The 26,917-nt window shown below is 37.5% G+C and overlaps 1 protein-coding gene and 1 pseudogene across 3 annotated transcripts in view; both read right to left on the bottom strand.

The window, feature by feature from the left end:
* Positions 1 to 26,917, bottom strand: part of Tex15 (testis expressed 15, meiosis and synapsis associated) — a 70,370-nt gene that overhangs the window by 8,282 nt on the left and 35,171 nt on the right. For 2 of the 3 annotated variants that reach the window (XM_028877190.2, XM_037211677.1), the window contains 4 exons: positions 20,789 to 21,026; positions 14,824 to 14,970; positions 12,931 to 13,093; positions 286 to 7,301 (listed from right to left, as the gene is read on the bottom strand). In XM_028877190.2, the coding sequence (XP_028733023.1) occupies positions 286 to 7,301; positions 12,931 to 13,093; positions 14,824 to 14,970; positions 20,789 to 21,026 (7,564 nt within the window). The remainder of the gene's footprint in view (positions 1 to 285; positions 7,302 to 12,930; positions 13,094 to 14,823; positions 14,971 to 20,788; positions 21,027 to 26,917) is intronic. The other variant, XM_037211678.1, reaches the window with a different exon arrangement.
* Positions 8,834 to 8,928, bottom strand: LOC114698510 (annotated as a pseudogene).

Raw genomic sequence — 26,917 nt, 5'->3', positions numbered from 1 at the left:
AATAACTGGTGAGTGGTATAACTCATATTCCCAATAATGAACTTGCCCTCTTATTAGATATTAGAATTTATTCTTCTATGAAATACTTTCTTTTATTCTTCTATGAAATACTTTCTAAGTGACAAAACTTTGAAAGTTATGTATTTGCAAAGTATCTCAATTATATAATTCTATAGAGAATATATATCATTTAACCTCAACTTTTGTATTCTGTAAGCTACTTTTCTGGCTAGAGTAAGCCTGTTTTCAAGAATATTTTCAAGTTTGATCTGAAAACATTTGTACCTTTTGCTTTTTACAAATGGAAACAGCATCAGTGTTTCCTTTTCCCTCAGAGACTTCACATTTGTCCACAGTCACAGGTCGTTTTTTAGAGGAACCTGAAAAGCTTTTTACTGTGCCCTCTGCAGCTGAGGGTGTCTTTCCTGTCTCTTCAGGTTCTGTAATAGGAGTATCCATCTTCTCTTTTCTGTTTAGTTGGGAAGTGTTTCTTCTGTTACGCAGCATTTGGAAAAAGAGGAGATGAGCAGACAACTTAGTACCTTTAGCATTTATCATCTTCATATGTTCAATTGTCTTCAGAACTTTTATAATATGGACCATTTTCCCGAAATCTTTCTGAGGGACAGACATTATATTTTTGAGTAATGCAAAAAGCTGGCTGTAGTTATGTTCTAATTCTGCCACAGTGTTTCCATAATTTATAGATGCAATATGTGGCGCCAAGTCAATATATGTGGGAATTGAATACTTAGACGCATTTAGAAGCCTTTTAATTCCCAAAAGTTCCTTAAGTTCTCTAGAGAATAAACGTAGAGCATAGGAACAATTAACAGCTTCACTGTAGTCACAGATAACACCTAGCTCTTTCTTAAGGTGAGAAATAGCAGTCTCTATCACTTTCCAAAGGCAATCTGTTTGGTTGTCATCAACTGAAAAGGAAGCCATTTCTTTTTGGCAGCCAACAAGCTCAGGAAGGAGAGACCAATCAAACCAGAGCAAACCTCGAAACCTCTGGTTGTGTAGTTTCTTTGCCATTGAATTTTTAAGAAAGTGAATGGTTTCTGAAAGCATGGCAGCTTCAATATAAATCTCAATAGCTTCAGGCTTTAAAATGACAGCTCCAAGGTTGTGGTTAAGTATATCTAAAACATTTTCCTCAGTGATAAAAATATTATCTATGTGATCTTTTTGTAGCATCTGGAAGTGTTTTTTTAAAATTTCTAAGTGAACTGTACATCTGAGAGTGAGGTCCTGTAACTTCTCTAGGTCTGCAGATTTGGCTTGATCCAGTATCTCACTAATACAACAAATATCTGGGTATGAAAGCCAAGCTTTGTTCAGCTTACAGTCTGGCATGCTAACTAGAGCTGACTGTCTGGAAGCAATCATATCATCGTCTTCAAGCCCAATACTTGGAGTTAATTCATTGTTTAAATCCTTAGACAAGACATCATAGATCTTCTTCCACTTAGAAAAAGCACATTCATTCATCTCCTCCATTTCTTCTCTGTTCCTTTCAGAATATTTTTTGGGGAAAGAGTGGCTTTTCTCTTTCCATACGAGACTTTTTGCAGCATCAAAATATATATGTTCCAGACCATAAAGACAGATTTTGATAGTTATTTCTTCATTGCTCTTGATAAAACTAACCTTTGAAGAGACCACTTCTAAAATGATCCACAAATGGTCTTCTTTTCCTGGATAAGAATGGACTTTAGGAGAGCCCCCATGCATACTGATCAGCTTCAGCACACTTTTTCTTAAGGCTTCCAAGTCTCCTAAACTATCTCCAAAGTTAACTCCAGAGGCAAATGGAACAGAAAGACAAAAGTCAAAGCAATCAGAATAGTGGTTCATTATGGCTTCACATTCATTAATCTGCCGTTTGTATTTTAAGAATGCATAGTATGAATTCTTTTCTTGTTTTGTTTTTGTTAAGGATTCAACTAACTGATGATGATAACTTTGTAACTCACAGAATGCATTGTATTTTAATCGTCCTTGAAAAGCAGGATAGAAACTGGACTGCAGTTGATATCCACGTGGCCTGCGAAGCAGCTCACTGTACAAGCTCTCATCGTACCACAGTAAGCTTCGGAATGTTGGTTCACCTTCTAAGAATCTTCTTTTGTTTTCAATGAACTGGATAGTTTCCATTGCCATTTGAAGTTCTACCCAAGTATCAACAGCACAAGGTTTCAATTTAAGTCTACAATTATTCCACAAGTTCTGTTCTACCAAGAGCTTTCTTGAAATCAGGATTTGGTCAAGTGAACATTCTTGCTTTCTTTCAAAAGCTTCAACAAATAAAGGGAGAATATTGTGACAAACTTTAGTCTCTTCTTCTAAAATCTGCGAAGATGCTGCTTTATCTGCTCTCTGTAAAATCTGAGACAGTTCTGTCATCCGAGATGTGTAATTAGCTAAGCGATGTTCCTGTAATTCCTGCATGTGTGACAGAGGCTTCTTCGGAGGAGCAGTGACTTCAGAGTTCTCACGGACAACAGGCCTATGACTGGTTCCTGCAGTGGTTGGTTTGGAGGGACAGTCAGCTGGAGAGTAGTTACTAAGTTGCTTAATTTGCTCTGTTTTCTGTCTTTTACTAAGCTGACTAAGAATGTTTTTCAAGGTAACTGTCTGTAAAGTAGAATTTTTAATGCCTAGACGAGAACCAGTCAAGTTGTTTTTATTTATTTTCTTGGGTAAGTAGTAGAAGGATTCTTCTTTTATGATCTTATTCTGATGTTTATACCCAATAATTACAGTTGATCCTTCAGTAATCATTTTTTCATAAACTGCTTGCTCAATTTTTCTCATTTTTTCTTCCTCAATGTATTTTGCAACATATGTTTTTGAAGGACCCTTTACATTCTCTTTTAAGAGCAGAGAACTATCATTGGAAGATAGTTTCTTTTTATTTTTCTTACAAATTTCTTCAGTTACTGGTGTTAGATCCAATTTACACTGGTTAGCAATATCCACCTCATTCTCCTTTATATGAAAGAGTTCATTCCCCCCCATAGAAGCTTCTTCCTCACCAGCTGTTACTAGACTTGGTGACAATGGAGGAATAGTGTCCCTTCTGTTTGCTGTATTTCCTGTAGGAATGTGTGGTGTGATCTCCGTAAGAACTGTACACTTTCCTACAGGAAAAATTGTTTCCCCATTTCTAGTATCATCACATACAAGGTTATCTTGTTCACATGTAACATCATTTAAAAAGCACTTCTTATTTAAGTCTAAAACTGAAACAAGTATGTCAGTGTTAGCTTTAAAAGTTACATCATAACTTTTGTCTCGACTATGACTTATGTTTTCTTTTATGAAACTTAAAGACACTGAATTACTTTCACATACCACTGTTTTATCTGCAGAATTATTTTCTCTTGTTATATCCTTAATATTATGTGTTGAATGGTTTTCAAGCTTTGCAGAGTCACTATTAGATAACCGTGTATCAGTCTGATACTCTTTTTCAGTTAGTGTTTCATCTGGGTAAAGCATGTATCCATTGGTTTCAGAAAAATGCTCAAGTTCAGAAGAGCTTGCATTTCTCCCAATGCTATTAGTGTGTTCTAGTTGGTTTATACTCTGGGAGGTATAGGCTAGGGGTAACTGTGATTCATGAAGTTGTTCTTCATCACAAAATTCTCTCACATGGAAAGTGGTAAGACTACCGGAGACATGGCCAGACATAATTTCACTGGAAAGGCACTCTGCAATTCTCTCTCTGTCTGTTCTATAAGATCTGTGCTTTGATACCGGGGCCAATGATTCATCAAAATCGAATCTTAATAATCTTTTCTCTTCCTGTTTGTCGTATCTTCTTTTGGATAAAAAATGCCTAGTAGAGTATCTTCTTTCAGACATCCAACTATCACCTTGAAGATCACAACTTTCCCAGAAATTATTGCATATTATTGAATATGCTTTTGGTAATGGGCCCTTTCCCTTTTTCCCCACTTTAGATATAAGCTGCAAAGATGTATGAACTCTTCTATGAGCTTTTTTTAAGTGAAGAACAGCTTTGTCCAGTTTTCTGGACAGATGTTTACTTTTACATAAAGATGCTTCATTGTTTAGAATATTCAGTACATTCCTAATGTGCCTCTCTGACTGTGAAAATGTTTTAATTCGTCCTTGGGATAGGGAAGAAAAACGTTCAAAAGAGTCATGACTTGTTGGCTTCCTCCTCTTCTCATAAGTTTCATGCTGCCTTAAATCTTTACGGGATATATTCTGACCCCTAGAAGATGCATGCAGGCTTCTTTTGCTACTTCTTGGTTCTATGTCCTTTTTATTTCTAGCGTCACTGAAGTCAGGTTTGGATTTTGTGGGACATTTACTCGTATCATTGATAACTGTGACATTCGATGGTAGAGTAGACAAAGAATCACTGTCTGGTTTTCCAGATATGTGACTCACATGTGTATTATGACTTGAGTCAGAAGAATGGGAGATTCCAGATTGGCCCACATGTCCTGATTCTTGCACTGAATTACCAAATTTATTTTCACATGAAAAACCTGAATTTTCTTCAGAAGGTTGGGAATAAATGCCAAATCCAAATGCCTTCTCCTTATCTGCTTCTGATTCTGTGGGTTCAGTTACATGTTTATAAAAATTATCTTTCAACTCTGAAGAATCATCAGTGGATCTGATTCTCAGACTAATTAAATTTGTAATTGTTACTTGTAGATCTGGAAGAAAAACTGGGTTGTGGAGCTCTCTTTTGTCTTTTTGTGAAGAGAAAGAAACACAATTACAGTCAGTAGAATGATGTGGATCAGTACCTTCCCTTCTTGCAAAACTCGAAGTTTCCATCTCTTCATAACTGTGTCCAAATAGGCCTTCCCAATCAATCCGGGATTTCAGGGTCTCATATAACTCAAATTCTTCACAAAGAACATTTCCACTGCTATGTATATTTTCTTGCAACACAGAAGCTTCATTACATTCTTCAAGTTCTACTTCAATTTCACTACCCAATTCAAAAGTTTGAAGAACTGAATTCTCATTTATTAACTGGTCTAAGTCTTGTAATTTATCTTTATCAGTATCAATTTCACCATCAGAAATGCCATGTTTTACTAAACCTAAATCTGAAATCTCAGAGGAACAAGTTTTGTTTAGCTGGTGTTTTTGATGATCCCCACAATCTGTGCTTAGTGTAAGAACAGTGGTACCAACTGCTTGTTTTGTAGCATTTGAATCTATACACACTGAAGAACCTTCCATTTCTGGAAATGTGGACACCAAGTGTTCCACACTTCTTCCATCATTTGGTGCATGTTTTTGTTTTATGGCAGCCATACTATCTTCACTAACTGATGATGTACTTTCTGCATTCAATGTGGAACATTCTTCAGAATTCAGAACTTCTCCTTTGGTGTTACTCGTAGTTTCCTTCATTTCAACTATATCCTCACTCTCATTTATGTTATCTGTATTGCACTCTGGAGATGAAGCAGTACTATCTTTCTCTTCAGTCTCATTTGAATTTCCACCATCTTTTTGCTCTTGTAAATTAATTTTCAAATTCAGATCAGAGCTCAACTCTGTATCGGAAGACAGGCTGTGGTCCTGCACATCACCTTTAATATGAGAACTTCCTCTGCAATCTTTTTGAAGGTTATACAATGACATCGTCTCATTTTCATTTTCCCTCTGGATGTACATATATTCTCCAACTATGTTGCAACCTGAACTGTCAAGAGATACGTCAATGGCAGACGATGAAATAACTCTATCAATGAGTTGTTCTCTGGCCAGGGGAACATCTTTGGCTTCCTGGAAAGCATCAGTCATAATGTTAATAAAGTTCTGATTATTTTGTACTGCTTTCAATTCTATTAGACCTTGAGCCATGGCAAAATTTGTATGAATATTATCTTTGTGCTCCAAAGAATAGAGAGGATGTGTTTGTGAAAGGCACCCTTTATTCCGAGTAAGATTATACTCTAATTCCAATGCTGCATCATCTAGTTCATTTTTATCCTTTGTGGTAGACATGGGAGATGTGGGCATTTGTAACTTATGAGTAACTGGTCTTTTTTCACAATTTCCCCTTAAAGGATTAAGATTTTCATCTTCTTTGTGTTTCTGGCGCAATGTAATGCAATTATCAATTGGGCTACTTTTAGTTTCATTAGTAAGATAATCAACAGTTTCTTTCCACCAAGTTTGTTTTACAACATGTTTAGAACTGTCCTCTGGGCTGATGAAGGTTCTCATCATTCTAGTATTTTGCATGTATTCATCTAGGCTTTCTGTCTTCTGGACTGGGAAGAGTGAAGACATCTGGTGACCAACCTTACATATATCGTTTAAATCAGAAGACCACAATGCCTTAGAGATGTGACTTGGAGAGTCTTTACTATAAGTATTTTTTCCTGATTCATAGGATTTCTGTAGCTCATTGCTTTGCTCAGTTAAAACTGGGATGTTGCTTTCCTTTTGGGCTCTCTGGGCCTTTTCTTCATTGTATTTTTGTTTCCCAACATCTGAAAATGCATTTGGTAAATAATGAGGGAAGGGAAAACTGTTTTGTTCTTCACGTTGTTCTGTAATAGCAATTTTACTAGATGCTGTACAATCATAGTCCTTTGAGCCCATATCAGGAGTCTGATAGTGTGAACTTTCAGACGAGAATCTGAAGCAAGTAGCATCTGAATAATTAGTAACAGCAGTATCAGCAGGGGCAGTTTCAGGTGAAGTGATGGAACTAGCTTGCATACATGTCAGCTTTATTTCTGAATTACCATGACCCACACTCTGATCAAATGGCAAAACATCACTTAAACCCGCAGAATTATTTTGTTTTCTCATGCTTTGTTCTCTCTTCATCAGTCTTGGGTCCTTAATAAGTTTTGAAGTAATAACTGTACTTGAGCTAGTACTGCTCTGAGAAGGAAGAACAGCAGAAATACTACTTAAAATACTTCTAAGATATGTCACACTAAACAGGTCACCATTACCACTTGCTGCGTTAGCAGTGGGCATGAAAGAAAGATCTGAATTATGTGTGTGTACTTGAGAAGCATCTCTAACTTCTGATGAATTATCTATCTGTCTACTGTATGCTTCAAACAGAGAACTGTTTCCATGTTGCATATTTCCATAAGAACTAGAAGCATCTGAGTTCGAAGGACCCATCTCGGAATTTAGTGCTTTGCATGGACAATTTTCCTGAACAAACGGATCGACAGGTTTCCTGAAGTGCTCAAAGATGACTGTAGCATCTTTTCCTTTTCCAATTCTTTTGGCAATTGTACAGTTACTCAGAGAACATGCTCTTTCTGTGGAAACATAAATACAAAAATATGTCATGAATAATTTTAACTGAGAGTTCTTTTAATAGCCCAGTGGAGATTATCTGTTCTTCGCACAAAAAGTAGAGAGATAAGAAAATAAGTAACAAATCAATAAGGAATAAAATGTTGCAATGTAAAATATAACCATAGTGTAAGCAACTTAACTTAAAAAAAAAAACCCTATTTGGTTAAGAAGTGAATTTTGAGGCTGGGCAGTGGTGGCGCACGCCTTTAATCCCAGCACTCGGGAGGCAGAGGCAGGTGGATCTTTGTGAGTTCAAGGCCAGCCTGGGCTACCAAGTGAGTTCCAGGAAAGGCACAAAGCTACACAGAGAAACCCTGTCTCGAAAAACCAAAAAAAAAAAAAAAAAAAAAAAAAAAAGTGAATTTTGATAAATAAAAATTATAAATATTACAACAGAAAGCTGGAGAGAACAGTGAGATAGCTTGTTGGGTAAAAATGCTTGCTATCAAGATTGATGACCTGAATTTGGTCCCTGGGACAAGACCAGGGAGGAAGAGCGAGAGAGGAGAAAACTATGTACTACACGTTGTCCTATGATCTTTGTATACATGCCTGGCACACATGTGAGTACATTAACTGTGGGAGCCCATTTTCAGGTTCCTTGTGGCTTTACTCAACAGGTCTGCATAGAGAGGATGATTGGACCACGGGCCTGAGTGTAGGTGTCTGAGATGGTCTGCACTTGGCTGTGCTGGGAGGAGATCTTTTGCTCCACCCCTTGGCATTTCTATAAATACCCTGAGGCAGAGACAGTCAGGGCCTGTTGGAATAGGTTCCAGGCCCTCTCAAGGCTATCCTTTATTTTCTGTTTATTTCCACAATCTAAATCCTTTTATATATTTCCTTCTGCTCTCACTCAAGAAAACTCTGGGGAACTATGGGGTTGGTGGATAAAGGCCCCGCAATTAACACACAAAAATAAATATATAATAAAAGAGATGGCTGGGGATATAGCTCAGTTGGTAAATCTGCTACCAGCTAACATGCAGGAAGCTCTGAGTTCAAGTTCCAGCACTGCATAAAACCAGGTGTGAGGGTACACACTTGTAATCCTAGCATTTGGGAGACAGAGGCAAGAAGCTCAGAAGCTAAAGGTCATGCATCCTTAGCTACTGAGCATGAGACTGGCCTCAACTACCCTGTTGTAAAAATATATATAGAGAAAATATTAAATAGGAAAACATTTCTTTTTCAGATTATTCCTTATACTAACCTTGAATATTTCATGGCAGCATCTATACACTAGAGGGAAAATGGTCTCTACCTGCAGGCCCTAATCAGTAGATTCAAATTACTTACTACTGATCCTAAAGAAATAAAACCTCTAGAGGAATTCTGTATTATAAAGAACTGTAAGTTAATGTATTATGTGAGGAAAATTAAATGAACAAGTTCCTACATACATAAAAATGTATAGAAAGGTTTGTTCATTTTGTATTTAATTTTTAGTGATTTTACTCCCACATTTACCTTCTTCATCCCCTCTCCATCCAATTGGCAACTGTCCTTGGATAGAGGATATATCAGATATTAAATTGCTAAAAAGAGACATTACACTTGATCTTAGCCAAAAGCTTAAGAAGTAATTGTGATCATTTTTGTCTTGAGAAATTTTCACTTGACTCCAGATATAAAGCTATAAAGTAGGTATACAAATCACTTACCAATAATAAAGAATAAACTTGCTTCAACAGTTCTTTGACATAATTTTGCAATATATTAAATTTACATAAAAGCAAATTTGTATACAAATGACATGGATATGCATATTTTTAAATGAAAATTAAATGGCCAGGCGTTGGTGGCGCATGCCTTTAATCCCAGCACTCAGGAGGCAGAGCCAGGTGGATCTCTGTGAGTTCGAGGCCAGCCTGGGCTACCAAGTGAGCTCCAGGAAAGGCGCAAAGCTACACAGAGAAACCCTGTCTAAGAAAATTAAATGGTGGCTGATTGGTACTCTAAAATAGTATTTCCAGTTAAGAGTTAAGTGATGGTTAATTTTATAATCATCAATGGTGAGAAAGTTCTTTCCCATAAATATGTAGTACAAAATGGGACTATGTTGATAGTCATTTCTGAAATTGTTGGAAATGGTTTTAATTACAAGTTCAATTCATTTATAGATGTCATCATCTCCAACAGCAATTTTTAAAATCATACATTCTAGCATAACAGAATCCAAAGCTATACTAATTTGATACATGCTGAGGAATGACAGTAGAAAAACTGTAAAAACTTTTTTCTATAATTGAGCCATTATGCTTCGAAATCTCAGCCAAAGTCTCAAGTAGCATGTGTTGGTACTGAATGGTGTATGGTATGTACAGTGCAAAAGGCACATATGTGTGTGAACTAAAGCAGCAAGAAGTTACACAATACACCACAGGTAAGCATTGTCAGACAAACCCTGGACTCACATGTTTGATTCTGAGTTAACTTTTGGTCACTCTATGCTCATCAATTTTTTATTGTTGCCAATGTTTTCATGACTCTCACATTTGATTACATGACATAGTTTAGGAAGCTGTGATATTGACCGGCAGGTAAGTGAAAATCACTAATTAATACACTACCTAAAAACTCAGACTTGATGGCTTCACAAGTGTCAACTGGTTGAAAAATTAGTAGCAATTCTGCACAAACTTAAAAAAGAAATAGAACACTTCAACTCATCCCAGGAGATCACACTATCTTTATACTAAAGCCACACAAAAAATCATCTCAAGGAAGCTATAGACTGCTCTTATGAATAAACACAAAGAAAGAATTCTTCAACAAAATTGTAAGAAGCAAAGTAGAACACATAAGGTATTGTCAGGACCAAATGATTATTCACATGTTCATTTCAAGAGATAAAAAGCATTTGACAAAAATCTAACTTTTATTAATCTAGGAACAAAAATATGACAAAGGGCACCTACAAATATGTCACAAATGATATCACAACTGATCTTCCCCCTTAAATTTTAAGAACAAGATGGGAAGCAGATTCAATATTCCCAGAAGCTCATAGTCCCACAGTGGTGATAAGAGACACTGTCTCAAAAAGGGTGAAAGGCTAAGACTAACACTTGAGGTTATCCTCTAACCTCCCTGTGCAAACCAGGGCATGGGTGTACACACAGGTATACACACACACACACACACACACACACACACACACACACAATTCTATAATGAGAGAGTGAAGTTATTTATTGAAAGTGAAGTGAGAGATGGCTAAGTGGATGGGAGCACTGGCTGCTCTTCCAGAGGACCCAGGTCCAATTCCCAGCACCCACATGGCGCACACAACTCCAGTTTCAGGGAATCTGGTACCCTCACACAGGCATACATGCAGGCAAAACACCAATGCACATAAAATAAAAATTAACAATTAAAAAAAGTAAAGTGGTATTTATTGAAAAGACATTTAGAAATTTGTAGAAAAAAAATCACAAAATTAAAATGTTGAAAATAAATGTTAACAGACTAGAAAATTTAAGTCTTTTTTTTCCCTTTTACAAATTAATGTGTAGAACTAATTAAACACAACCAAAATTCTAAGAAACAGGTACTGTGGAAGATACTGCTAGGAAGACTCAAACATGAGCACAAGGCACCGGGCAGTTTCTAGAGCACCTGCTGTTGACTGACATACCACAGGGGTGTTATGCAGACCAGTGGGCAAGGTGATTTTCTCATATACCGGATGTGCCAATGGAAAACAAAGTGGTTGATATTTCCAGGAAGGCGAAGACCAAAATGGTGAATCAAACCTAGGAAGTTTTTAATTTTTCTCCTTTTCTTTTCTTGAGATAGGGTCTCACTATTAGCCCTGGCTGGCCTGGAACTCAGAGATCTGTGTGCCTCTGCTCCTGAATGCTAGGATTAAAAGTGTGTACCACTATGCCTGGTCCTATCAACTTTTTAAAAACTTCATTTACTTTGCAAAACATTCATAAATAACATAGATTTAACATCAATTATCTTAATACAACAACGAATCTCTTATCAGGAAGTTCATATAAGCATGATGAGAGGATAAAACAGAGGGATCACTGTGTATTCCAGGCCACCTTGATATGACAAGAGCTCCAGACTAGTTTGGGTTGCAGAATGAGACTGTGACTCAAGAAGACACATAACATGTTTCTGTCCACAGATTAAAAAATACAAGACAAAAAATCACAAAGTCAGAGAAAATAGTTCTAATACTTACATGATCTAAGATCCAATAGCTGATATAAAAAACAGCTTTCATAAATCAATAAAAAAAAAACCCTCCGCAATTTAAAAGTGTGTATAAAAGATTAGACCACAAGCCGGGCGGTGGTGGCGCGCCTTTAATCCCAGCACTCGGGAGGCAGAGCCAGGAGGATCTCTGTGAGTTCGAGGCCAGCTGGGCTAAAAGTGGCTCAGGATAGGCGCAAAGCTACGCAGAAAAACCCTGTCTCGAAAAAAAAAAAAAAAAAAAAAAAAAAAAAAATTAGACCACAAATTTCAGAGAAGTGGCTTGGGGCTAGAGATGGGTCAGTGATTAGGAGTGCTCTGTCTTCAACCATATGCACCTGGGTTGAATCTCCAGCACCCACAAATGGTTGTACACTCCTTTAACCCCAGTATTAGGGTACAGTGACAGGCAATCCCCAAGAGGGATTATCAGCATAGCTGGTAAGACGAACTTTCAGTTCAGTGAGAGATCCTGTGCTGGGGCAGTTAGAAGAACTAATAGACAAAAGACACTGGACATCCTGCTCTGACCTCAGTATGCATAATGCGGGGGTATTGGCATACTCACAGACATATATAATACACATATATTATATAATATATATATATATATATATATATATATATATATATATATATATATATATATATATTTATCTCATATACTCACACACAAAGTGAGAAATCAACCGGCCAATTAATCTACCATGAGACCCTAATCTTGTTAGCATCTGGACAAAAGCCAAAATCAGAAGCAATCTACTACAGCAACACAAAACATGAAAAAATATAATGGAACTAAATACCGGCAAAGATGAAGATTCTTTAGTATCACTAAAAATTAGGAACAAATTAAAATCATAATGATCTAACATAGAATAACCATTAGACTAGTTAAAAATGACACTTTTAAAAATTTATGTATTGCCAAAATATAGAATGATTATATAACCCCGTGCACCTGATATAACCACTTTAGAAAATCACATGACATCACCTGTAGTTTAAGTTATACCTTCTTAGTGTTAATACATACTCCAAGTAAAACTAGCACACTAGCACCAAGACCCTTATAAAAATAGCAATGTGGAGTAAGACGTTGTAAGGGTACCTAAAATTTTCCAATACAATAGTGTAGTCACAGAAGCCAATACTCTCCATCCATCCATAAAAATGAAAGGTTGTAACAGCTATCAATACAGAAAAATTACATGAACCTATACTAAGACAAAAAGGTAAAAATATGTAATATGATCCTAGATATATAAAATAGAAGGCAGATAAAACAACTATTTTGGTTAGAGATGCACAATGTATTAGAATATTCAGAATTTAAGACCAGCACAGTTAAATAAGATGAATAAGAATGTATCTTACCAAGCCTCTTAGGAAATCCTGTGGATGGGAATCTCAGCGATGTCATAAGTTGTCCATTACCTGCCTTTTGACCAATAAATTTTACTGTTACTACTGCATATGGAAGACACTGTCTAGGTTTATCTACTGGCCTTGAAAAGAAATCATATTCATAGAAGTACACCTGAAAGACATAAGAAAATAAGACTATTGTAAAACCCTGGCCCCAGCTTTGCAGTGGAGTTAAGATTAATCTCAAAAAGGAGTTAGATAAAAGGTAACAAAAACCCTGTTATTTCCATAGCTCTGCCTCTTGGTAGTCAAAATGCTGCTTTGTGCTTAAACGATCTGAAGGATACAGAGGTTGTTCCTTCTATGTCAAAACCTAAGGCACCAGGGAACTTTCCCACATATGAGAAATAACAGAGGGGACTACACCTTGAGGATCATGGCTTCATTCCAAACCATTTACTCTTGATTTTGATGAAGTATGATTATCCTATGAAATGGCACTTACCTCATAATAGTCACAAAACAAAAAACCCTGCAACATAGAACCCAGTGTTGCTGCCCTGCTCTGAGACAGTCCAGTTCCATCTCTCTTTAGGGTGCTTGCCTTGCTTGCTAAATAAACTTTTAACTGTCTATGAATATTTCCTTTGAGAAGACAACAACTGTAACACCCCTCTATCATCTTTAACCCTAGTTTGATTAATGATATATAAAATTCCGTTTCTTCATCCCACCACATATTTTTACTTGGAAGCTACTAATACTGGTAGAAGCATATTACTGTTTTAAAATAAGTAGTATTTTCTTTTTAAGATTTCTTGCTCTTTAATTTTTTCATAAGATCCACAATAACAAGTCTCATCAACTGTAAAAATGACCCAAATGAGCAACTGATAGGAAAATATCATCTTTTTATTTATTTATTTTACAATACTATTCAGTTCTACATAACAGCGACAGATTCCCTTGTTCTCTCCCTTCCTGCCCCCCTCCCCTTCCCCCCCCCAGCCCACACCCTCCAGATCAAGGTCTCCCCCGAGGACTATTATAAAAATGCTTTGCGTATGTTCTGAAACCTATTTCAAGTCCCATATAATATTAATACTTTTCCATATGTAAACTTAAAAAAAATTCAATATTCTATTATAAATTTAGATCTACAAAGTGTTAAAGTGTAATAAAAAACTGCTCTTTTACTTAATGGTTAATTCATAAAGCTTTCCTTTGAATTCTTCCAAAGTATAAAGAATCAATACTGTTGTTCAAGGTCGTCTTAATTGATACATATTTGGCCATATTTATAGGGTTTAGTGTGAATTCTGTTGCTGTATACATGTGTGTGCAGTAACACGTAAATGTGGAGGCCAGAGGTCAACCTTGGGTATCACTCTTCAGTGTCCCCCTATTGAGACAGGGTGTCTCACAGATGAGAATTTACCAAGCTAGCTGGCCAGTGAGCCCTGGGCACCCTCGTTCTCTGCCTCTCTAGCACTAGGATTACACACACATAGCACTACATCGACTTGTGTTTTATTTATTTATTTATTTATTTTAAAAACATAGGTTCTGGGGATTAAATTCAGGTCTTTATACTTGCAAGGCAAGCAATTTATCAACCAAGCCATCTCCTAAGGCCTCGATATAATATTCTGATATATATCAGAACGGAGTTATTAATCAAATTACCTTAAAGTGTCTATCACCTGATTCACCATCACCTGTTTTTTAATGGCAAAATATTTGAAATTTACTTTCAGCGACTCTGAAATATAAATGATTGTAGTTATGCCGTTGAGAAGCCTTGTTCAAAAGACTTAGGGATTAAGTCTATGGCACCTAAAATAGTTTCTGAACTAAATATGTGTTTTTTAAGTCATCAAATGAATGCTAGCATCAACATACCATTGAATTATAGGCTTGTAGCTCAATGGTATCTTTCAGAGAAGGCATATTTCTTGACATGTGGCAATCAAAGTTAGGAGAAGGATCCAGAGAAACTTTGTTTTTATCCATACAAGGTTGAATTTTCTTTACTTTTCCAAAGAGAACCTAAAAAACAAAAGACAACACCCAAATACTTTTAAAGCTTCAACCTTATAACAGTGATGTATTAATAAAACTGTTAGTCCATGCCCTTGAAAAAATGTGATGTTTTAACATGGTAATTATATATACCTCTTATTTCCCAAATTAAGCTCTAAGACTAGTTACTTCTAATACAAATTTCAGAAAATCTACCTTTAGAAGTGAATTTACTGTGAAAGTATGTATGAAAGACTGTATGAATGTTGGAACTAGAAAGAGAGAATGGTGAGAGAGACCAGGTGATGTAATTGTAGACAGTAAAAGATTATACAATTGTTTTTCTGCTTTGGGTTTTTGAGATAGCCTCATTGTAAAGCTCTGGTTAGCCTGAAATATGCTATGTAGACAAGGCTAGACTCAAACTTGTGATAACTTTCCTGTCTCTACCTTACAAGTGCTAGGATGACAGGTGTGTATCACCAGGTCCAAAATATGGTGTGTAACTAAAAGTACCATTTGAGCAAAATGAGACAGATAATTCAACAAAAAAGACAACTGAAAAAATTAAATTCCTCTGAAAATGCATAAACAAAAGTATATTACACAAGCTAAACCTTTTTTTTTTTTTGTTATTTCGGAGACAGGGTTTCTCTGTGTAGCTTTGCCCCTTTCCTGGAACTCACTCTGTAGCCCAGGCTGGCCTTGAACTCACAGAGATACGCCTGCCTCTGCCTACCGAGTGCTGGGATTAAAGGCGTGCGCCACCACCGCCCAGCTACAAGTTAAACATTCAAGTATTAAAAACAGTGTGAAATATCATGGAAGAAACACAAGCAAACAAAAAACAAAGTCTTTTTGAAGAACAGTGGCCAAGAACTGAACACCAAAACCATGCAGAGTTTACTATGCAATTGTTTAAGGCTTGTGCACACTGTAAACCAAGTAAGTATACAATTCTAAATGTCTAACTCATGAATGAGTGGAGAAAGGTGAGCTGGAAGTACAAAGAATATCACAAAAAGTAGACATTTTATATAAACTCTGTAATTACATTTTTTTAAAAATAAAATTTTACTGTAATGACTCAAGTAAAAATATTACAGATAGATTAAAGTAGCTACTCAAAGACACACTAGCCCAGATGCAAATTCTATATATCTCAGTGAACCTAGAGCAGCCATTCTGAAGTCACAGAATATGGCTTACACTTTCCGTCTTTTCCAGTTTTATGCAAACACACACACACACACACACACACACACACACACACACACACACACACACACACACACCAAAACAACAGCAACAATAAAAAAAAACCCAAAAAACAAAATAAACCACCACAGTTGAAACTTAGGAAAACAATTAGCTTTATATCCTCTTCATGACTCACATGTCCTTTTGCCTGCATCCAGTTCTTCCTCATCACCCAATGGTATCCTTTCTCAGTGTCTTTCCTAATTGTTATTCTGTACTCACACTTACAGTTGTTTATATATTCATACATGCATACATTATAGACTAAGACCCATGTATAAAAGAAATGTGTGTTTGTTTTTTTTTTTTTTAGTTCATACTCAAACTTGATGTAACATTACTATTGTTTTCAATAGGCTAATTCCATTCATCCAAACCTCAAAATAATAGTTACTCAACACTGGTATCTTAGATAGGATCCTGGAGCTGAAAATAACTTAATAAACCTGGCAAAAATGACTAAAAGCTATGCCTTAGCCAACAGCTCCACGCCACTCTTGGTTCTCAGTTCTGACCAATTTAGTGTAGTTTATAACTTTCTGATAAGAACAGGCAAGTCTGGATGTACTGCTCACAAAAACTCTCTGTTGTGTGTGTGGAGCCTTTCACTAAATTGAAAATTATTCTACAATAAAGATTAAAAATAATAACACAAATGTTAAAAACTAGACTAACCTGCGTTAGTCTACAGGTACTGTTCACAAATTGAGCAAATAAACAGGAAAAAAAAAAACCTCGAGGAAATAGCAGGAATTACCAATATATAAACAATCAAACTAGATACATGACAAAGTCTCAACTCAGGAATAATCACATCAAGATTTATTAGCCTAGGAGAGGCCTTATAAGGCTCTCACACATGGGTTTTCCAAGGGTGTGAGAAAAGATGCTGGTATACACACACTCCGGAGGGAGGTAACTACCAATGGTGTCCCTCTCTCAGGACAACCAGGCATGGCACAACAGAACCTGTTAAAATGCATATCTCTGACTTAAAATCTGTATACAGGGGGGGGTGGGCAGCTTTAATCCAGATTCGGAGGCAGAGCAGGGATCTGTGAGTTCGAGGCCAGCTGGACTACCAATGAGTTCCAGGAAAGGCGCAAAGCTACACAGAGAAACCCTGTCTTGAAAAACCAAAAAAAAAAAAAAATCTGTATACAGGAATACACCAATTCTTGACAAAAAGGTCAAGGTGTGGAACACCCACTGTTTCAAGATAGACATTCTGCCTACTATTTTCAGAGGCAGTCTTATCAGGACCAGTGCCAGTCTTATATCAAGCTGCATGAACAAGGGTAGAGCCGTCTTGTGTGGCCAGAGTCACATCACTTTTCAACCTTTCTCACTCAACAATTTAAGAGTGCTTTCTCTAAGTCATTCCTTGAAGCCAGAATTAAAAGAAATGTTGGTGAGAATGTAAAGAACTGGACCCTTTAAGCACTGTTGGTAGGAAACTGTGCACAAGGTCTGGGGTCTTAGTGTTTTATCTACCTTGTCTGTTCTACTGTATCATCTTCTCTCTAATCAGCTAATTTTCAATTCCTCAGAATTAGTTTGACCATAAAATTGTTCAAGGTTTTATGCTTGGTCTCAATTGCTTGCCAGTTAAATCATTCCAATGCTGTTAGTAAAACAGTATGTGGTAATTCCTCAAAATTAAAGTAAATCAGAATTACCATATGATCCAGAAATAGCACGTCTGGGTATATTACAAAAAAACTTAAGGATCAGTGAGATGGCCCATCAAGTAAAAGTGCTTGGTGGCAAGTCTAACAGCCTCCATAGGATCCACAGGGTGGAAGAAGATAACTGATCCTCACAAGTTGTCCTCTGACTATTACAGGTATAATAAATATAATAAAGAAATTTAAATACAGGATTTTTTTTTATGTGGGTAAGTATATATGCACACCTGTGTTTGGTGTTCGTGTGTGCACACGCATGCACACATTACGGATGCCTGGTGTCTTCCTCAATCAATATCCATCCTATGTTTAGAGCAGGGTCTCTCACTGAATCTGGAGCTCACTTATTTGGTTAGACTGGCTGTCCCAGCAAGCCCAAGGGATCCTCCTGTTATACTCCATTTCCCCAGAGCCTGCATTATGTGTGATATTCTACATTTCTCCTTTACATGCATACTGGGGATCCAAACTCAATTCCTCATACTTGCAAACATGTTAATGACTGAGGCATTTCCCAGCCCCAAAGGGTCTTTAAGAAATATTTGTATATCTGCTATAGAACCACTAGTTTAAATATTCAAGATTAATAAAAATGTAAATATGGTACATATATTTTATAAAAAGAAAAACCTGACAAGAGGGATGAACACGTAGCAGACACTAAGTGATGCGATCGAGTTAGTGACTTCACTCACTTGAGGTGTTTACAATAGTTAAACTCTTCTGTAAGCAGAAGTAGAATGCTGACTTTCAAGGTCTAGAGGGAGAAGGTATGGTATTAACTGTTTAATGTATATAGTATTTTGGTTTGAAGATGCAATGAGTTCTGGAGGAAATGGATGGTGATGATTGGACAATATGAATATATTTGAAGCTATTGGATTGTATTTAAAAACTGCTAAGAGTACATTTTATTGTATTTTACTGAAATAATAAAATTTTAAAACATACTTACACATTTATATCATTTTCCAAACACATTTTGGAGAGCCAGAAAGACTCAAGGTGTTGGTGTGTGTATGTGTGTGTCTGTGTACATGTGTGCACTAGGGACTGATGTACACATGTTAGGAAAATACTCCATCCTAAACCATGCTACTAACCCCAAATTTTATTACTGACAATTGAGTGCATATCTTTTTAGTTCTTTTTGTTTTGTTTTTCTTTTTTGAGACAGAATTTCTCTACACAGCTCTGACTGTCTTGGAACTCACTCTGTAGACGAGGCTGGCCTCAAACTCACAGAGATCTGCCTGCCTCTGCCTCCTGAGTGCTGGGATTAAAGGTGTGCACCACCACCATTTTGGCTTCTGTTTTTCTTTTTCCAGTGTTGGGACTCCAGTCCAGGATTTCATGCACAGTAGACAAGCACTCTACTATTGAGCACACCCCTAGAATATTTCTGGTTTTGTGTATTTGTATGCACATACTACGTGCAATATGAGGAGGCCAGAGGACAACTTACTCCTTTGAGATAGGGTCTTTCACTGAAACTGGGGCTAGGCTTGTAACCGGCAAGTCTGACCCTTCTATCTCTGTGCTTCCTGCACAGCTCCGGGGTTAAAGGTGTGTGTGGTCACATCCAGCATTTCACTTGGGTGTTGGGGATCTAAAGTCAGTTTTGTATGCTTGTGTAGCATGATAATTCCCCACTGGGTTATCTCCCTGATCAGTTACTCTTCTTAATCTGTGTATTTTACAACATCATGTTAATTACCAACTGTGTGTGTGTGTGTGTGTGTGTGTGTGTGTGTGTGTGTGTGTGTGTTGGTTCTCTAAGACTGAGTTTGGGGATGTTCAGGCAACTTTGAATTCTCAGTGTAGCCTGGGGGGGGGTGTGTCTTGAACTCAAGATCCTCTTGCCCAAATCTTCCACATGTTTGGATACAGGCATGCTTACCTCATTATTATTTTAAAACAAATGATTGTATAGCATTTCTGCAAGCCTTTAAAAATACTCTGTAGAAGCTGGAGAAATGGCTTGTTGTTAAAAGATTTGCTGCTCTTGAGGAACCAGGTTCAGTTCCCAGCATCCACATGGTAGCTTTCATGTAGCTGTCACTCCAGTTCAAGAGGATACAATGGCCGGGCGTTGGTGGCGCACGCCTTTAATCCCAGCACTCGGGAGGCAGAGCCAGGCGGATCTCTGTGAGTTCGAGGCCAGCCTGGGCTACCAAGTGAGTTCCAGGAAAAGGCGCAAAGCTACACAGAGAAACCCTGTCTTGAAAAAACCAAAAAAAACCAAAAAAAAAAAAAAAAAAAAAAAAAAAAAGAGGATACAATGCCCTCTCTGGCCTCTGTGGGAGGCACACATGTGCTATACTTCAAACTTAAAAAAATAATTGCCCATCTAATCATAATGGTTATATCATATCTGAGAGAAAGAATATATGAAAATTCTATCGTATACTAAGTGGGTACTTCAATTGTGGCTATGTTTTACTCTAAACAATACTTATGCACACATAAATTTGGTTTTGAGATCTTATTCTACTTTTTGCTCAAAATTATTTTTATATAAGCATGGCACATTTGTTAAAAATAATGGACATAAGTATAATGATACTACACTGAAATGGCTCAATAAACCTAGCTTATGCTACAATCACACTGTAGCTGTTCAGAGGACATAAACTACTATGTTGCCATACAGTATGATAAAAATCAAAGGAGGGACAAGGAATCCAGGGAAAGTATGTAGTGGGAAGACAATGATGGGGAGTGCTGCCTTTCTGTGCCACAGTCAGGTAAAGAGTGAACCAAGGGAAAATTCCAAAGGATGACAAAGGAATTATTTTATGGAATTTTATGTAAGATCATTTAAACTTAAAGCAAACTATGTCCATGCTGACTTTAATTGCTCCTATATTTAGTATTTGTTTTATGCTACTACCTACCTTAAAAATCATAATACTTTCTACAGTAGTGCTTCGACTATAAGCGTAGCTCAGGGCAACATCAACATGTCTAAACATATAAACTCCAAGAACAGGATTCCCGAGTATCTTCAGTGTGGATGCTCTGGTACTCGGCCCATTCTGGTAGATTTCTACCATAGCACTCTGAGGAAGTGCTAAGAAGCAGAAATGTTCTTCCAGTTCTCTGCCATATCTTCCATTCTCACGCATCTCTGACCTAAGTAAAAATAAACGATGTACATAGTTAATCTAGAATTTTCAAAAAGATAAACTATTTCAGCCTATCAAAGAAAGCAGAAAGTGCTGACAATAGTCAGAGGTACCAACTTACACTAGGATGGTTAAGTCAGGACCGAGAACTATCTGAAGACCAAGTTCAAGATTACACGCCCAGCGTTTTTGGATAGCTTGAATGGATAACAATTCTGGTAACTCTTCTAATGTAGCCAGTACAAAATCTTAAGCTCTATTACACATTTTGTTCTCAAATATCTAACAACTTTTTCTTGTTATAAACATTTAAAAAATAAGGTCCAAAATGCACTGAGCTACCTGATACTTTAGCCAAAGTAACAGTCATAGGGCTGGAATAATAAAGTATATTTCATTTTACTGGCCTCCACAGTTTATGGCAGTTCAATATTATCTAACCAATTAAGTCCTTCAGTGTTCTTTTTACTTCAGAAGCATATATTCATTTGTTGTATCTCTTATATTTTACCAATTATGTCAATATTGTAAACATTCTTTAATTGTATCTTCTATGATGATCTGTGTCTGGTGACCTAGAGCATATACACATATATGTATATATTTAATGTATGTATAGATATGTATGCACATTCTGAATATTCTACAGCTTGGCCATTCTCCCATCTCTCTCTTTCTCAGGCCTTCCCAGTCCTACTTAAATTAGGCCTGCTCATAATCTTACAATGGCCTTTAAGGGAAGAATCACATACCTCTCTTTAGATGGAAATCCTGAAATGTTAACCTCAGCAAGGAATGCATGCTGTAAGCTGGAAGGGGATGAAGCAAGGTCTCTTGTACTAGTCAGTTGTGAAAACAAAAGAATTGGTCTTAAAGACCACTAAAAACTCATAATCTGGTGAATACTCTTTGCTGATGAGAAATCTTAGTAGTTTGTATAGAAGGTCAACAGTTACAACACTCCCTTAGATCAATGCCCAGCTGAGAACAAGGCTTGCTACTACAGCACTGTGGTGGCTGAGATGAGGGAGCTGTGGGGTTCTGCAGCTGGCACAAGCTGCTTCATTATGTTGAAGAGGTCTCCATAGCATTCAGTGCCAAGTGGCATGCCAAGTGCTGCTGCAGAAGCTGCAGCCAGTTATCCCAAAGATCAGCCGAGGTGACTGATGAAGGCGGATACACAGCAGACACTCACCAGCTTTCTACTGAAGGTGCCATCTACAATTCTCAGAGCTACTAGAGATTAACATCTACCTTCAAAGGACAGCCTCTTTTTTTAGTTGCTAATGTGACTAGTGACATTAAATTAAGGCCAATTCCCATTTATCACCTGTCTGGAAATCCTAGCGTCCTTACGAATTATAGAGAATTTACACTGCTACTGCTCTGTAAATGAGTTAATGAAGCCTGGACAAGAGCACAGCACAATCCCTTACAGCATGGTAAGTGATAAAGACAGAATGCAGGCTGTAGAGGAAGGGTTTTTGACAGTGCCACTGCTGGCCACGTTGGCCCAAATTATCATTTTAATCGATCATCTTGTTTGCAAACACTACAGTATTATTGCTATTATTGGTTAGCTTTCCTGAGTTAGGGTTTCTGTGGCCCAGGTTGGCCTTGAACTCCTGAAACTCCTGCCTCAACCTCCCAAGTACTGGGATTATAGGCATATGTCATACTTGACAACATGATATCATTTTAAGGTATTTTATTGACAGTTTCACAACTGTGGTAATGGGTATGCTTCAGTTTTATCAAATGCTTTCAGAATTACATTTGAAAACATTTTAGGCCTTAAGATTGTAAAAATGCTAACAAAAATATCAGGTATTAGAACTATTTCTGGCTCTTATTCAAACACTAAGATAATGTCACAATATCAAACAGCAGCCAGCTCTGAATCTTGTGAACTGAGAAATAAAAGTTCCATTTAGGTGCTATGAGGAGAGAAGAGTGAACTTAGAGAACAAAGGGCATTCATTCCACCAGGAAGGTCCTAAGGTGTTTAGAAGAAGACAAAGGAAAGGGGTATGCATGGTCCAGTGTTCTCAGGACCAGAAGGACCGAGTATGGCAGCTGCTGAGCACTGACACTAGTCAAGAGAGCTACAGGCTTTGCAACTGTGCTGTAAAATCCGGGGGGAGGAAGGGATATACTGGCAACTCTGGAATCTTTCTTTTTCTAATTAAAATATTTTCATGTATATTTTTATTATATTCTTTCCCCTCTCTCAAATCTTCCCAGGTCCTCCCTATCTCCCTAACTTCGTATTCTCTTTCTCTCTCTCTAAGATAAGTGAGTACAGTCAATATAGCCAATCACACTGCACTGGAGAAAAACTCAATTCCCCTTTCGCAGCAGGTATCAATTTCAAATAGCTCCTTTGTTAGGGATGGTACTCTGTGTTCATTTCTCCTTCTCTGTGCTGGGACTGCCCGTGTTTTGTCTGGTTTGAATCTGTTCATGTCTTGTGTATACTGTCACAGTCTCTGTGAGTTCATCTGTGTATCAGTTCTGTTGTGTCTGGATGACTGCTTCCTAGGGGTCTTCTTACACCACTCCTGACCTTTACTTTACATTCTCCAATCTCTCAAGGTCAGCAAAGGAGTTTCACTTGATCTTTTTAGTCCTCAATATAGCACTAATGTGGCAAGCTGTTCCTGTCTGAAATTCCTAAAATTCACAGAGCAATTTTCTCTCTGTCTTTTGGACACTGCAAGCCATTCTGACTTTAGTCTCAATGTCTCCTCTGGAGATGAAAGACGCCATGAGTCTGAACAGACTTTTGTGTGTATAGTAATGTATACTCAGGTAAGCATATGAAGAACGGACACTCACCAAGGGCTCTATCACAGATTCCAAGCTAAAGGTTATATCTATCTTGAGTATTACAAAATCAAGAGACTGGGGAGATGGCTCAGTGGGTGAAGTGTTCCTAGGCAAGTATGAGGACCTTAGTCCAGATCCTCAGCAGACACAAATGGCAGACATGGTGTCCCAAGCCTGTAAATCATGCTGGAGAGATGGGGAGATGGTGCATCATGTGGACTTTCTGGCCTGCTTTTCTAGCTGAAATAAAAGGTTCAGTAAGAGACTGGCTCAAAAAATAAGGCAGAGAACAAGACACAAAGATACACAGACACACACTCAAAATTAAAAAATATTTAGAGTTAATAACTTTCTGAGAACTTTTCTCACGTTTTTATGCAGCAATCTTAATAAGGAACAAATTTATCAGAGCCTGATCCCTAAACATACTTTAAGCTCTGAAATAAAAAGCTCAAAATCAACCTGGCACTCAAGCATTGAAATCTGCAGCACTCCTGCTTGCAGACCTGTCACTGTGGCCTTTCTTTTTTCTTCTTTTTACTACTATATTATTAATTACTAAGTAAAAAACAGTAATAAAAGACTTAAGTTAGAAAACTCCATAAAGAAGCTAGTTTGCATAGAGTTACTAATGGCCAGGAGAAACAAAATTAGAATCTTATATGTCTTTCCAAAGATTGTTTGAAAATCTCTGAAGCCAAATATGGGGCAAGTGCTTCCTTCACGTGAAGGCCTATGCCATAAGATAACTTGCACATAGTAGGTAGACAGCAACTGGTCTGTATAAATGATCGCTCTATGTGAGTGTGTATGTATGTATGTGTGTATGTATGTGTGTATCTATCTATCTATCTATCTATCTATCTATCTATCTATCTATCTATCTATCTATCTATCTATCGCCTATAAGGTAAATATAGCCTAAATTTAATTGGCAACGAAAGAATATATGTACTGTTTAGGTACTTGGTGTGCATAAAGGAGAAAAGCATTATATACTATATGTTTGTTAGAAAACAAATGAAATGCGGTTCTTTGGAAAGCTTGACAGGGAACTCAATTGCCATCAGACTGTTAGTGATTAAGTACTTAACATCTAGCCAGCTGGAAGTGTAATACAATATTTCTGCTTTAAGTCTTGGGAAATATGCCAAGAAATCTCAGATGTCTGAAGCTGCACACAGTGCCAAATCCTGTAATTTTTACCCACTGTTGCTGTGTATGTAGACATACATGTTTGCAAGTGTGTAGGTATGTATGTACGTCCTCCATCACTCTTCTACCTTCTTCATTTGCTAGGGTCTATCAATCAAACCCAGAACTCAATGACATGGCTAGGTTTGCTAGCCAGCTTACTTTGGGGATCCCATCTCCACCTTCCCAGGCTAGAATTATAGGCAGGCCACCATGCCCCCCTCACATTGTAGGTTTCTGGGGAACTACATTCCAATCCTTACACTTGCACTGCAAGTATTCTAACTACTGAGGATCCCCCCCACCACCACCACCACCGAACTCTGTAATTTAATACTCTAAGAGCTTAATCATGCTTGCTGGCTATTATGTTTGTAGTCTGAGGTGTGACAGCAAAACCTTTTCCTTGTTTCTAATTCAAGGACATACGATGTGTATCATAGACCCTGGAATCCTCACTAATCACAACTTAGTTTTGTAAGTTTTACCACCTGGAAGCACTTTATGGCTTTTCTCTGGTATATCTGAATTAGCAGCTTCATCACTGCTACCCTTTGGGGAAAAGCACTATGATACTTCAGTTGATCTGATATTGGAGAAAGCTACAAACTGATCATGGGTGGTTGATATATAACATGTGGATATACTGGGCAAAATAATTATTCACATTCCAGGCAGGATTATGCATGTGGTACAGTGTCAAACTTCACTGTGATGCAGCAATATGAAAAGTTAAAATTATGAATAACAATTTTGGAATTTTGAGTTCAGTAGTTTTGGACCACGGTGGCTGTGGAAACAAAACCACAACTGGGAGGCATAACTGTACATGATATATAGTCAGAGACAAGGATTCAACAGTTTAAGAAACAAACTTGCTACTCCTGTGAGATAAAGCAGGGTTTCTGTTTTCTACTGTTGCTGTAACAAACTTCAAGAAACGTAAGGAAACACAGATTTATCTCACAGCAGTTATGCAGCTATTTGGTCCAGCATGGGTTTTACTGGGTTAAGATCAAATATCTGGCCTGTTTCTGAGATTCTAGAGGAGGATCCCCCTTGCTTGTTGGCAGAATTCACTAGTACTAGCAGAATGACGTCCTGTCTTGTTGCTCATTATTCAAAGCCTTTTCAGCCTCTAGCAATTACCTGTACATTCCCTGGCTTATAATGCATTTTCTTCATCTTCACGGTCAGCAAAAGCAGGCTAAGACCCTCTCACCACCTCTGTCTTTCCACAGCCCCTTCATCTTTTCTCTCTGATTTATGTTTTTAACATATTCCATTTTAAAAGAACTCAAGTAATTAAATCTGATCCACCTAGATAATGGGATACCCCCACATCTCAAGGTCTGCAAACTCAATTGCACCAGCAACACTTTGCCAAGGAGGGTAACATACATATTGAGGATGTCTTGGGAGGGTATTATGAGCTTCTTTAAATATTTTTTATTCTTCCATGTATGGGTGTTTTGCTTATATGTATATATGTGTACCACATGCATAAATGGAGTCCATGGAAGCCAGAAGAGGGTGTCAGGTTCCATGGAACTGGACTTACGGATGGTTGTGATCCACCATGTGAGTGCTGGGAATCAATCTGGGTCCCCTAAGATCAGTAAGACTGAGCCATCTCTCCAACCCCATAAACTCTTTACTATGGACAGATTCTGAATTTAACCTTTCAACCTTTTCCCTATGCCATCTTAACCATGTCAGATGCCTCTTATGGTATGCCAGCAACAATGAGGCCTATATGCCTTTTTGTGTCAATGACCAGGTGACAACATACTTCACCAACCCAGGATTTTCAAGCAAGTCTCATAGTGTACCTTCACTGAACTATCTTAAATATACTTATATATCAGTGTGATA

Source organism: Peromyscus leucopus, chromosome 17 (genome assembly GCF_004664715.2).
Source record: "Peromyscus leucopus breed LL Stock chromosome 17, UCI_PerLeu_2.1, whole genome shotgun sequence".
Classification (NCBI taxonomy): domain Eukaryota; kingdom Metazoa; phylum Chordata; class Mammalia; order Rodentia; family Cricetidae; genus Peromyscus; species Peromyscus leucopus.
This window is presented reverse-complemented; position numbering and strand designations above follow the sequence as displayed.